The 13,500-nt window shown below is 38.5% G+C and overlaps 1 protein-coding gene across 2 annotated transcripts in view; it reads left to right on the top strand.

Annotated features, from left to right (window-relative positions):
* The window catches only part of RALGAPB (Ral GTPase activating protein non-catalytic subunit beta), an 84,849-nt gene continuing 71,349 nt past the window's right edge, over positions 1-13,500 (top strand). For both annotated transcript variants that reach the window (XM_010975244.3, XM_010975243.3), the window contains exons 1-2: positions 1-237; positions 13,076-13,291. In XM_010975244.3, the coding sequence (XP_010973546.2) occupies positions 13,106-13,291 (186 nt within the window). In that variant the 5' untranslated portion in view covers positions 1-237; positions 13,076-13,105. The remainder of the gene's footprint in view (positions 238-13,075; positions 13,292-13,500) is intronic.

Here is a 13,500-nt window from a genome sequence, read left to right as displayed (position 1 = left end):
CCCCTGGCAGTCGGAAGTTGCCTGAGCAGAGCCCAGCCGGCCGGCCCGACCGGCCTTCGTCGTCCCGGGCGCCCTCGGAGAGTCGGTGACGGGTGGACGGAGCGACCGTCTGAGGACAGCTGGCCAGGGCAGCGAAAGCGTCAGGCCTATGGCGCGGGTGGCGTGAGGCGGAAGGCCGAGTGAGGCTGGCGGCGGCGGCGCCCGCCCCAGAGATGCGGGCCCCGCCCGTCGCCTCAGGTAACCTGGCGGCCCTCCCCGTCGCGGCCGGACCCTCCCCTCTCCTACCCTTCGGGCGGTCCAGGGATGGCTAAGCCTTGTTTCTCGGCCTCGGTGGCTCCAAGACCCCGGCCTTCGGAAGCACATCTCCATATTTTGGAGGGGACCCACCGGGTCCAGGGGAGCTTGGCCTTGGAGTCCGCGGCTTCTGTCGGGTCTGTTCAAACCCGGGGTGGCCCTTGAGTTCTGCCCCAGCGGGGTGAAGCTCTCTCCCGGCAGCCTGGGGGAGGGGGCGGGTCTGGAGCGGAGCTAGACAACTCTGGCGAAGAATCTGGTCCAGCAGCAAGGTTGGTCGAGTTGCTGCCGCTCTTTGGGGATGATGCTGCCCATTGCACGATGACTCTTGGACAAGGGAGCATTAATAATGAGGCTAAATAGCTAGCCCTTGTTAAGCGCTTACTATACTTCGGGCACTGTGCCAGGCCATTACATTCTTGCCGTCTAACTTCACAACAACCAAGTAAGGGAGGAGGATTATCCCCATCTTACTGACAAAGCAACTGAGGCCCTAAATGGTTAGGTGACTTCCTTGCCCAAGGTCACATAGCTGGTAAATTTGGACCCCGCCACTCCGACTCCAGATTCAAGTTCTTAACAATTAGGTCAGTGGCTCTCCAGCTTCGCTGCACATAAAAATCACCTGGGGCCGCTTTTAAAGATTCCTGATGTCTAGGTAGCAGAGCCAGGCCAATTAAATCAGCATATTTGGGAGAGAGATGGAGTCGTGGAAGCCAGACAGTAGTATTTCTTAAAGATTCCAGTATGAATTCAGTGTGCAGCAAAGTTTAGGAACTGCTACAATAGATAATTCTGCATCTCAATCTAAAAAAAAAGTTTTCGTGTTTCTCCAGTTTAAGTGTAGGAGAATCCTCTAGGAGTTTGTTAAAAATGCAAGTTCCACCCTCAGAGACCTTTTCATTAGGCCCACTGACTACTATTCCTTGTGAAATCCTCTTGGGGGGTGGGAATTAACTTTCTCTGCAGGATTTCTAAGTCAGCTGGACCTTTTAAAGTGTGTGCATCTCATGCAAAACTGTTGGTTTGCAATTTTTGTGAATACACAGTACACATGGGTATAGCATCTCTAATCTCTGGGTCTTGTTTACATATGCTGTTCCTCTGCCTAGACTATCCTCCATGCTTTCTCCCTGCTCCACCCAAACACACACACTACTGCTCTTTCTTACACACGTGCACATAGCATTTTCTTCCCGTCTTTGGCTGCATAACAACATTCCCAACATTCAAGATGCCTCTGTCTGTGACCCCCGCTCCTTACCCCGCAACCATCTTGCATCTTTCCTGTCTGCTCTCCAGCATCATCATAATGGAATTTATCAGTTATTTTTCTGTGTTGTATTTCTGTCTCTTCTACTAGATTATGAGTAACTTGAACCATGTTTGCTCATCTGTATGTTCCGGTGCTATGACATACAGACTCACAAAAGTTTTTCTGAATGGAATGTTTGAGTTCCTTTTATGTAACAGACTGCATGCTGCAAACAGTCTTCTCTATTTCCATTCTTTTAAAACTCTGTATTTTAATTGAAGTATAGTTGATTTACAATGTTGTATTAGTTTCTGGTGTATTTTTGCAAAAGGTGTTTGGTAGTTCTTAGTCTATAGTGTTTTGTTCTTTTTGCTTGAAAATACTCTAGTTAAGTTCTCTAATTTCTCCATCCATCAGTTGAATAAACACCAGTTCTTAGCACTGGTGAAACACTAGGAAGGACTAACTGTGCAGTCAGCATTGGTTGATTTTTAATATCTAGTTTTATCACAGATACAATCAGTTATGTAGTGGAAATCTTTTTATTGCTCTTAGGCCTTTGCATATGTTCCCTACTAAATGCTATAAATAATAATAGTCTAAAATAGTGTTTAGTTGTCATCCACTAAATGTTATTGCCTTGTTTGTACTTGGTAAATACTATTAGATGGAAGTGCTGTTGGTAGTAGTTCATCCTATTCACCAGGAGAGATGGCATAAGAAGTATTTAATGAAGATTAAAACCTTAATGTCAGAGGAATTGACAAACTTAGTATATATTTATTACAGAATGCCTGAACTACTATTGCCCAACTTATTTACAAATTATAAAGGAAGGCAGGCCAGTAATTCAGATTGTATTTGTTCTTGACTGGCCTTTAAACCTTGTAAGGTGTATAAAAGTGAGTAAGTATGTGTGTGAAGGTCATTATGAAGAGGTTTTTGGACAATAAAGATTTTTTATAGCAGTTAGTGGACTGAATAAAAAGCACATTTCACATAATGGCATTCTTTACAGTATACAAATTGTAGTAGAATTTCTCAGTTGATTTTGTTCTATTTTCTGAAATTTTAGGCCAAGGCTAATGTAGAAACTGATGGGACAATTTGTGTTAAATTCAAATACTTAAGAAACTTGCCCTTGTTTCTCTGATCAGATGTGGGCAGAGTATCCAGTTCTGGCCTCAGCACATGAAAAAATCTTAGTTTTTAAGCCTGGGGTTTAAGCTTGGCTTCTAGTTGATCCCCAAGAAAAGATGAAGAACTACACATGCTCTGTCAAAGACCAAAAATGACCCTAGTCATGATAGTCTGAGACCTAGAAATGGATTCTTTTTAATTTGAAGTACCCATCAGTGTTAGTAGATGTATTCCCTGACATGTGTAAAGGCTTTTTAGGTAGAATATGTGATTTTCTTTGGTGCAAGAGGATTAAAATTTTAGAGTTAAGGTATATGGAGTTTTAAGTTTTTGTAGAGGAAGAAAGTAGGTAACTTGCCCAAGACTACGTGGTTGGCTGTAGCACATCTAGGACTAGAATGCAGTATCCCCTTCCACCTCCATGCCCCCCATGTGAGAGAATGTCGTTTGTTGTTTTGTTGTGTGTGTGTTGGGGCTGGGCAAAGTGGACAGAGTAGGCTGCTGTGTTTGAGATACTCAGTTAGATGTATAGTGAGTGCTTGTTGTATGATAATGTATTTTGGTATATAAACTGGGGTTATTAAGATAAATAGGACACAGCTCCTTTCCTTCAGGAATCTACAGTGGAGTTAGGGTTGTAATAAAAGTATAGTATCTAAGGCAGCTCTAGTCAAACAGCAATTTCTGCAGTGATGGAGCTTTTCTATATCTGCACTGTCCAATATGGTAGCTGTTAGTCACATGTGATGTTGAGGACTTGAAATGTGACTAGTGTAACTAAGGAACTGAATTCCTAATTTAATTTAAAATAACATGTGGATATGGCTCCTGTATTAGAGCAAGTCTGAGGCATCAAAGATTTAGATCTGTGGTGGTGGAGGGGGGCAGGTAGGTATCTATATATTTTTTGAATAGATTAGCAAAAACTACCTGTTTTCACTTTTGGAGAGGAATGCAGGCAGAACCTGTCTGTCTTTCTTGTAATGCAGGCGTTTGATAGGATCCCTAACAGTTAGAAACTGGTACACAGGTGAATACTTTCCTTTTTGGCCAAGATTGATATTTGCCTTGTGGGGTTAGTAGGATAACAACAGAAATATGAAATATGTTCCTTTTGCTTTTATTAGCCATTGAAGTTATAAGGATGACTTTGAATGCACTTATGTGCCTTAAAATCCAGCATTTATTTACTCAGTTCATATATTTATTTAGTGTTTTGACACCCTACATCCTATTTTTCCTAAGAGAAATACGGCATGCCTGATAATGTGTACCTTGCATTTGTACAAAGTATGTTGACTTATGTTGCTTTATTTGGTCCTTCTCCCAAGTCACTTTAGCTAGGTACTGCAGGTATCCTCCCTGTTTTACAGATGAGGAAACTATGACAAAGAAATACCAAGTGACTTGTCCAAGGTCATATGGTGAGGTGTGGAGTCAGAACAAAAAAAGGAGCACTGGGTGCTTTGAGGCAGGAGGTAGAGTTTCTTGTCCCAGTTCTACTGTTACTTGATGTGATCCTGAGCAAGACATAGTGGTTAGTAACATCTGTCTTACTTCCCAGTCTTGTTATTGAAATAAAATGAAGTAACAGGTGAAAGCTCTTTGAAAATGATCAATTATATAAATGTACATTGTTATCAAGCAAGATCTCTAATAGTTTTTCTGTTGTAGGATGCTGCCTTCATAACTCACCATGTCAGTTATCGTGTTGAATACTACTGTATCATGGATTTATTCATCATAGATTTCTTTTTCACTATGAAACTTTCTCTTGGGCAGCCATTATATCCTATTCATGCCTGCCTCCCTGCATATTAGGACAATACCTGCTACATAGCAGGTGTTTAATAAATGTTTGTTCAGTGAAATAACTGATGTTTGAATTTACAAAGTTAAAAAAATTGTTCTCTGTAATTAGACTTGAAGCTCCTTGGGAACAAGGATGATGTTTATTCATTATTGTATTTCCTGTGCTTGGTGTATAGAAGGCATGTAATAAATATTGGCTGAGTCAATTGATGTAATTAATGCCAGGCTGTGGTCTTAAGTGTGTCTGTTACTGTATTGATCGTTTTGGCAATTTGTCATTTAGACCAAACCTTCATGTTACTCTGTGGTGGTACCTACAAGCCATAATCTGTTACCCAGCACACAGTGACCTAATAATAGAAACATCCAGACATTACCTAGAAAATGGTTCCATGTAGAGTTGGGAAGGAGACTAAATGATCATGGAGGAGCACTGTAATTTTCTTTCTCCTATCGCGTTTACTTCTGGAGCATGGAAAGTGGTGACTTCTTTGCTAGCAGCTCACGTTGGTAGCCAGCAGAGCCTGTATCTGAGAAGGAGACTCATAGGACTCTTGACACAGCAATCATAGCCCTTAACCATCTGATTTCAGTTATGTCTTCATATCGCACTGCAGTGCCCAACCCTCCCTGCCAAGTTCCCATCCTTCCCACCCTCCTCAGTATGATAGCCACGCTAGAGTCTGCTTTTCTACTGCTCCTTTAGCCTGTCTTGGATACTTCTATCAATTCAGTTCCTATTGAATCATTCCTATGATAAAGGAATTCTCTGCCCCCAGTTTTTACTAAATTAATTACAAGTCTCCAGTCCTAGTATTCATAGTCCTTCATAATTGGTCACTGCTTATCTTTGAAACCTTACTACCTGCTGTGTGTAGCTTTCTTTTCTGTCACTCTAGGTTTTTAGTTTCTGATGCTGTTTTCTGCTACTTGAAGCAAGTGTCCTTTCTCTTATACGCTACCTGCTCCTTCTATTCTCAGTCTTAACCACTCAATTTTCTTATCTGTTAAAATTGTAGCCTGCTTTCAATACTCAATTCATATGCCCCATATACTGTAGTCTTCCCTGATCTTATCCTGTTGTTTTCCAGTGCAGCCTTTCTTTCATTCAGAAGCGATCTTTTGTCCTCTAAACTTCCACAATATCTTGCCTACAGTTTTTTTTTTTAAATGGCGTTCAGTACTTCAATCTTCTAACTTGTGTTATAGTTATTTATGATTTTTTTTTTAACCTCCTCAATTAAACTATAAACTCACTGAAACAGGAACCAAGTTTTGTTAATCTAATTCCTTCCTGGTCTTAACACTGCATTGTACATAATAGATGTTAATAACTATCTATTAAATAGGTCAACTTGATTCCACTGTCTGACTATTCATATGTATAGTGAGGATGCTAATGTATATACTTAGCAGTTTTTTGACATGAAGAGCTATTAATAAGAACTTATTACGTAGACTTGTACTAGCTGTTCTACTACTCAGTTAAAGCTACTTGCATTTCTGATTCTTCCAGTTTTCAATCATGTATGTATGTTTTTCTGGTTGTAATCATGATATATATGTTTTTCTTCCTCAATAAAATAGCTGTCATTTGTTGATTGCTTACTATATGGACTAGATAGGACATGTTCCAAACATCTTACGTATCTTGATTCTCCAATCACCACAACTCTAAAGTAGGCTATTATCCTACTATTATCTCCATTATACAAATAAGGATGCTTAGACACAGGAGTAGAGTAACTTTAGCCAGATTTCCCAGCTTGTAGGTGGTGGAGCTTGGATTTGAATCTAAGAAGTCTGCTTCTAGAGCTTGTGCTTTTAACCAGTCTCCTATTTTCATGCCTTTCATCTCTGTGGTTTTTTTTTGGGGGGGGGGATTAGGTTTGTTTGTTTGTTTGTTTATTTTAATAGAGGTACTTGGGGATTGAACCCAGGACCTAGTGCATGCTAAGCATGCGCTCTACCACTGAGCTGTACCCTCCCCCACTTCTTCTCTATGTTTATTGGCTACATTATAGTATATAGAGTTAGTATGTCCTAATTATGAAGTTATTCCATTGTTGACAGACAGTTAAATTATGCTCACTTCCCCATCTTATGTACAATACTACAGTGAATATCTTGTGCACTTTTCTATTGAGTTGTTACAAGGATTAATCCAGTGGTATTACTGGGTCAAGGCACCTGATACTGGCAAAGCATTCATGCTGTACTTGGGTGAATGGTTAGAAAAATGGCATCAGCCTGAGGTGCCTTACAGGTGTGTCAATTTATTGACAGGATAGAGCTGCAAACAGTTCAATGGCAAGTAGACTAGGCAGTCAAGGCCAACAGAGTTTTGCCATGGTGTATCCTGAGAGGTTGATGCAGATATGAACATCTTTGCCCAGGAGGACCTAGGCTCTGCAGCAGTTCTGGATCCTGGAACTTCTGATGTTCTCTGAGATCTCTGGGTTTGTTGCCTGAGCTGCAGTAGCAAGAGGAGGTGTGCTTAAGAGTAGGCTGGCCACTGACAAAACTGCGCCTAACAGGACTTACCCTGCCAAATCTGTCACTAATGTCTTACACTCTGCCCTAATCTTTTTTCCTAATAGCAACAAACGTGAAACAAAATGAAATTATAGGACCTTCATAGTTGGGTTCAAAGTCCAAACCCTGGAGCAGAGGTGGGTTGGGTGACTTCTAGGGCGGCAATGACTCACCCATATTGTATGCCTCCTTACCCTTCCTCTACAAGAATCATGCCAATTCAGTTACCAAAACTAGCATGTGCCTTTATCTTTGATCAAAGGTGTAAATTGACCCACAGATAAGTTCTTTATAGCCTACATATTATTTGGTTTTTGTTTGTTTTTTTACTTGAATCAGTTGCCAACATTTAAAGAGTAGACGTCACAGAAATCTCCAGATTTTGTGTCTCTTGAAAAATTGCATTATCTGGCAACACTGGGTATACACTTCTTCAGGATTGATAGTTGGCTAGGGCTGATTATTGACTGTGCCCTTTATAGAGAGCCTTATTTCTCTAGTTTGCCACACTGCCTACCCAATCTACTTTACTACTTATTACATGTTTGGTTTCCTAGACTGGAGGTTTTCATCCTTCTCAGACCTAATATTTGGTAATGACTGCTTCACTGTCCTGAAATTAACAGATAATATATAACCTACCAACACATAGAATTTTTTTTTAATTTATAAAATTCTAACAGTAACAAATGAAAACCATGAATTAACTATCTTTCCAATAAAATTGGTATTTTGGTAAAAATACTCAGGTGTACCCATACTAGAGGATGTAACAAAGTGGTCAGATGCTTGTGCCTACTTGTAAGTCGAGAAATAAGACAGTAATATGGGACTTTATATTTGACATTTTGAAATAAGGGCTGAGTTAGTATATATGTAGTTCTTGTGATTGTTTTCCTGACAGCATTGTGTGATATTAGCAACTCAGATACCACAAATGGTATGGCCTTTGGTGATGTGATTGTTCTGAAATGGCGAACAATTCTTGGTATGGTAAGGTTCTAAATGTAAAAAAGTTCAGTCTTTCCTCAGTTTACATGGATGATAGCATTACTGGAAAATTCAGTGTATATTAAAATAGCACAAAATATTTTGTATTTATGGGTAAAATGAAGTTAGATTTCTAGGCTTAGAAAATTAAGAACACAAATGATTTTCTGGCAGACACTAGAAAGTCATGGTAAATGTAGCATAATTATTCATTGTGCAGCACTGTCTCCTGTACTGCAGGATGTCTGTGTGTCCTGGATCTGCCCATAAATACCAGTAGCTTGCCCCAATCATTGTGTTAACCAAAAGTGTACCTAATATTTCCAAAATACCCCCTGGAGGAGCAGTCCTTTTTTATTGAAAATCACTGCCCTAAGCTCTTGAGTATGTCCTCTTGGCCTTACCTCCTAATCAGAAGTTTTTTTTTAATCACTCATTTTGCTAGTTTAATAAGTACAGAACAATACTTTAATTGCTCTAGTGTTTCTTTGATTTCTTCATATTTGTTTCAATGTTTATTTTCTATGTATTGTTGCATTTAATTCGCTTGTGCAGTTGGCCCTCCCTATTGGCAGGTTCGGCACCTGCAGATTCAACCAACCATTGATTGAAAATATTTGGGGGGAAAAAATTCCAGGAAGTTCCAAAAAGAAAAACTTGAATTTACTGCATACAGGCATTACATTATGTTTCATAGTATTTATATTGTATTTACAACTATTTACATAGCATTTACATTGTATTAGGTATTATCAATAATCTAGAGATGGTTTAAAGTATATGGGAGGATGTGTATAGGTTACATGCAAATACGTTTATATAAGGAACTTGAGCACCTGTGATTTTGGTATTGTCAGAGGGTCCTCAAACAAGTTCCTGGTGGATACCAGGGGACAACTATAATTATAGTGTACATCTTTGTCTTAATATTTTTTATCTTTTATGTATTTTGTTAAAATTTAGCATTAGTATTTTTCTATTACACACATTTTAATATTTTAGTTCAACTTTTTCATTGTGTCCTTTCTATACCTATCTACATGTTTCTTGAAGCATTTATTTCATTTTCTTCCATGTAATCATTTAAACATTAATACATTTAAAAATTACTGTTTCTTACATTTAAAAACTTACAAAAAATTTTAAGAAGAATTTAAGAGCTGTGACTCCTGTTTTGATTGGTCTTTCATAGTGTTTTTTTAAAGACAGATACTCCTGTGTTTACTTAAAAATTGGGAAAGGTGGTAGCTGTTTCTTAAAAATGCAAATCCCCAGGGCCCAACCCGGACCTACAGAATTGAGCTTTCTAGAGGAGTTTTGGAATTTGCATTTTAAGCCAGAACCACCCCACACCTCCCACCCTAGATGATTCTTATGTGGCATTTAAGAGCTAGCTTGTCCTTTTTTTTTTTTTTTTTCTTTTTGCCTTAAAACATTTTTTTCCCCTCTGATAATGTATTGTCAGGAATGGACGCTAAGTATTAAATATTCCTTACATATTTGGAAACCATTAGAAACCATCCAACTACTTTTTTTTAAACTAATAAGTAGCTTAAAACAAATGAACTTCTTCCAATTTTTATTTGTATACAGCATGCAAAATTTTGGACTTCCTTCAGTGGAATAAAGGGAGTACCTTCTGACATCTTCCTTTTTCCCATTGTTAAACCTTGACATTCTGAAACATTCAGTATGCACTGTGTGCCAGAGACTACACAAAGATTCAGGAAGTGAGGTCAGAAAAGGTTGGCACACTTGTGGTGAAGGTATCTTTACACAGCTAACGAACAACCTAACTTGAAGCTTAATATGAACAGCTTGTAATTGGCACTCAGAGCTAGGGAAGAGGGGTGATGGGAAGAGTGAAGAAAGGAGGACATTTGAGCTGTGCCTTGAAGGGTGAATACTTAATGAGGTGGATCAAGCTGGGGAATGGCACGAGCAGTAATACAGCAATACAGCGTATGAAAGAACTTGTCGGGTTTGCGCAATCATCAGTAGTTCTTTGCAGCCATAGCTTGGGGGATGGGGTGGGAAAGTGGCAGTAGCATATAAAACTATGAAAGTGGAATAAGCAATTTCAATGAGAATTTTAGCAAGTTTTTTTCTTTCATTGAATAAAAATCTTAATTTTTATATAGAAGAATAAATGCCTAGGAATAACTAATAAAGTTTTGAAAAAGATCAGTGGAGGTAGGGGGGGCTTCCTTTCTAGGTATTAAAACATTCTATAAAGCCACTGAATTTAAATCATTATGACATTACATAGGAATAGACAAATAATTTAACAGAACAGATTCATAAATAGATTCCTATAAAAATGAGAATTTAATATATGACAAAATTGATATTTCAGGTCAGTAGGAAAGGACATGTTTTTAATAGGTGATGTTGACACAACTGTGCATCTATAAGAATGTAAAATTGGACCTTTCCTATACCACTTATAGAAGTAAATTCCAGATGATATAAAACTTAAATGTGAAGAATTAATTATCTTGCATGGAAATCTAGTAGACTACATATACACTTTAGGGTTATGTTTTTAAACTTTTGGACTTAGATCCATAATAAATATTTTATGTGTTTTATATTGTGACCCAGAACATATGCATATATAAAAAATGAAACAAATTTTACAGCATATTGCTTACCTTTACTATGTGTGGTGCTTTTATTATATATCCTATTCCATATAACCAAAAAATATCACCTGTTATATTTATTTCATGACCCACACTTTGAAAAACACTTATTCAGGGGATGAGGGAGAAATTACCTAAGCCAGGCTCAAAACTAGAAGCTATAAAATAAAGGTAAATATTTGGCTAGACTAATGAAATTTTACTTCATACCTACCAAATTGACAAATAAATAAATAAATACATAAATAAATCTGATTCCTGGCAACAGATTGGGAGTGAGAGGCAGGAAGGGCTCCCATTCATTCCTAATGTAAATGGGAGTTGTTACAGCTTTTTGGGAAGCAGTCTGGCAAGGCCTAGTAACATTAAAAATACATATACTCTTTGATCCAGTGGTTTTACTCTTGGGAACTTGTCCCATAGAAATTAAAAGGCTACTGCTTAAGAATGTATGAACAAGCATGTTCATTGCATCATTATTTACTGGTGACCAAAACGTGGGAAATGGAGTAAATGTACATCATTAGGAGACTGAATAAATTATGCCATATCCGTGTCATGGAATATAACACAGCCATGAAAAAGAATCTGTTATTGGAAGGACAGTCATGAGGTACTGTGGTTGAAGAAGATACAGAAAAGTATATAATCCCTAGTTATGCATGTGTGTAAATTATTGTAGTATGATTGAGTTAGGGTGGAGCAAAATACAACAAAGTGTTAGGTTGGTTAGGATGGATTATCTATTCAGGGGAGTGAATTATTTGAATAGGGAATGAAGACAAATGAAAAGGGTGAAAAATCACTAAAAACAAAACACCCTGTAGTATAATATTCTTGTGCATTTATGTAAGAGATATTATATATTGTGTGTTTATATGAATTATACTATTTACTATATTTATATATGTGTATATATATTAATGAAAAAATGTGTTGTGTGGAAATAAGTTGTCGTCTGATTGGGATGACACCTATCAAGAATTTTCCCTTTTTCCCCTTCTGTTCTTGAGACTGCTTATTTTAGCGTGTGTGGGGGGGGCACCAGGATATCCTTAGAGGGGTTCCTTATAAATCCTGAGGAAATTGAGGCAACTTTAATAGTCAGTTGCATTCATCTATCCTTCAAATTGTAGGTACCTTGTTCAATGCTGGTTCATCTCTTCTGCTTTCCCATTTTCAGGGCCTCTTGGTCCAGAGGAGGACCATATCTTCTTGAAAAACACTGACACTTGTTAAGCTGGAGTAAAGTTTTCTAACGTAAAATTTAAAAATGCTACCAGTTTGAAGAAAAATTAGCTTAAAAGATAGAACTTTTTAAAGCTTAAGTGTACTTTTAAACTCTGCTGGCTAGGCAAACGGATTTCTGAACAAGTAGAAAATGAAAGTTAACAGAAGTAAATTAGAAGGGACTAAACATCCTTGATTCTCTTCATGAGTATGGCATTTATGATTGTAATATTTACATTGCATTCATATAGATATATTTTCTGTGGCTAAAATTTCTCATTTGTGTGGTAGACTTAGGTATCATTTCAGGGAGAGTATACAGCTTAGGAAGAAGCAGTCCTTATCATGGAGAATGTATTGGATAGGGAGGGGGCAGTACATGCCTTGGTTAAGAGCATGGTTCCTGGAGTCCAGCAGATATGGGCTTAAAACCAGCTCCATCTACCATGTTACAGTTCTGAAGCCTCGGGGAAACAGCAAACCTCTCTCTGCCTCAGTTTTTCCCTCTGTGAAATAGGGATAACATTACTTAATTTTCATAGAGTTATTTTGATGATTGCATGAGTAGTGTATGGTAAATGCTCAGTAGATGGCAGCTCTTAATATGTTTTCTGAAGGACACTGACTTTCAGGTGTTCCATTACTAGAAGTGTGTATTCCACTGCTGTAGAGATGAAATATTCTCAAAGACTTTTATGTCTAATTTGAGGGCATTGGTGGGAAATTGTAGGGGTATGTTTCTAGCATGTAATAGGTTCTTGGAAACTGTTGACTGAAAAATCTGGGGCTTGAAGTAAACCCTTTCCTTTGTCTCCCTTTCCTACGTAGAACATGCCCTTTTTCTATCCTGGAACATAGGATGTGGAGGGTTCCCTTATGCTGTGAGTGTACCAGATCTGATTATTTTATCCCCTTGCTCAGTGGCCATCTGCCCTAGCTCTGCTCTGGACTTTTGAGGGCTTTTTTGGGGAGGTACTCAGACAGCTACTTCCCAGGGTCTGCCTTTCCTATGTGATCTCACCAAGAGGCTATTTTAGGACTTTCTCAAAACATTTAGATTTTTTTTTTGCTCAGTCTTCTCGAGACAGTATATTTGCAGCTTCTTTGTCTTGCCATGTGGGGTTTTATTAGTTTGCAACAGTATAATTTGACACGTAATTCTGTTTTGTCTTTTCAGGTGCCATTTGGATAGTCCTTTAGCGGCACGATGTACTCTGAGTGGAGGTCACTGCATTTGGTGATTCAGAATGATCAGGGCCACACCAGTGTGCTACACAGCTATCCGGAGAGCGTTGGGCGAGAGGTGGCAAATGCGGTGGTTCATCCTCTCGGGCAGGCCTTGGGTACCCCTTCAGTGGCTGGTAGTGAGAGTTTGTTAAAAACTGACAAAGAAGTAAGTGTTTTTTCATTTGATTCTACTATGTGAAAATATGTTTGTTACTGAAGAATTTATTCAGCAATGTCTTTTTAAATGGATTTCTGTTCAGTATAGTGTGACTTCTCAATTTGACCTTATTTGGGCTCAGGGTTGGGGCTCAGAGTTTGTGGGAGTTGTAAGGAATAGGTTGTACCCTTGTGCTGTTGGGACTTCCTGTTAGTCAG

This window comes from Camelus dromedarius, chromosome 18 (assembly GCF_036321535.1).
Source record: "Camelus dromedarius isolate mCamDro1 chromosome 18, mCamDro1.pat, whole genome shotgun sequence".
NCBI lineage: Eukaryota > Metazoa > Chordata > Mammalia > Artiodactyla > Camelidae > Camelus > Camelus dromedarius.
The sequence above is the reverse complement of the archived record's forward strand: the minus strand, read 5'-3'. Positions and strand labels throughout refer to the sequence as shown.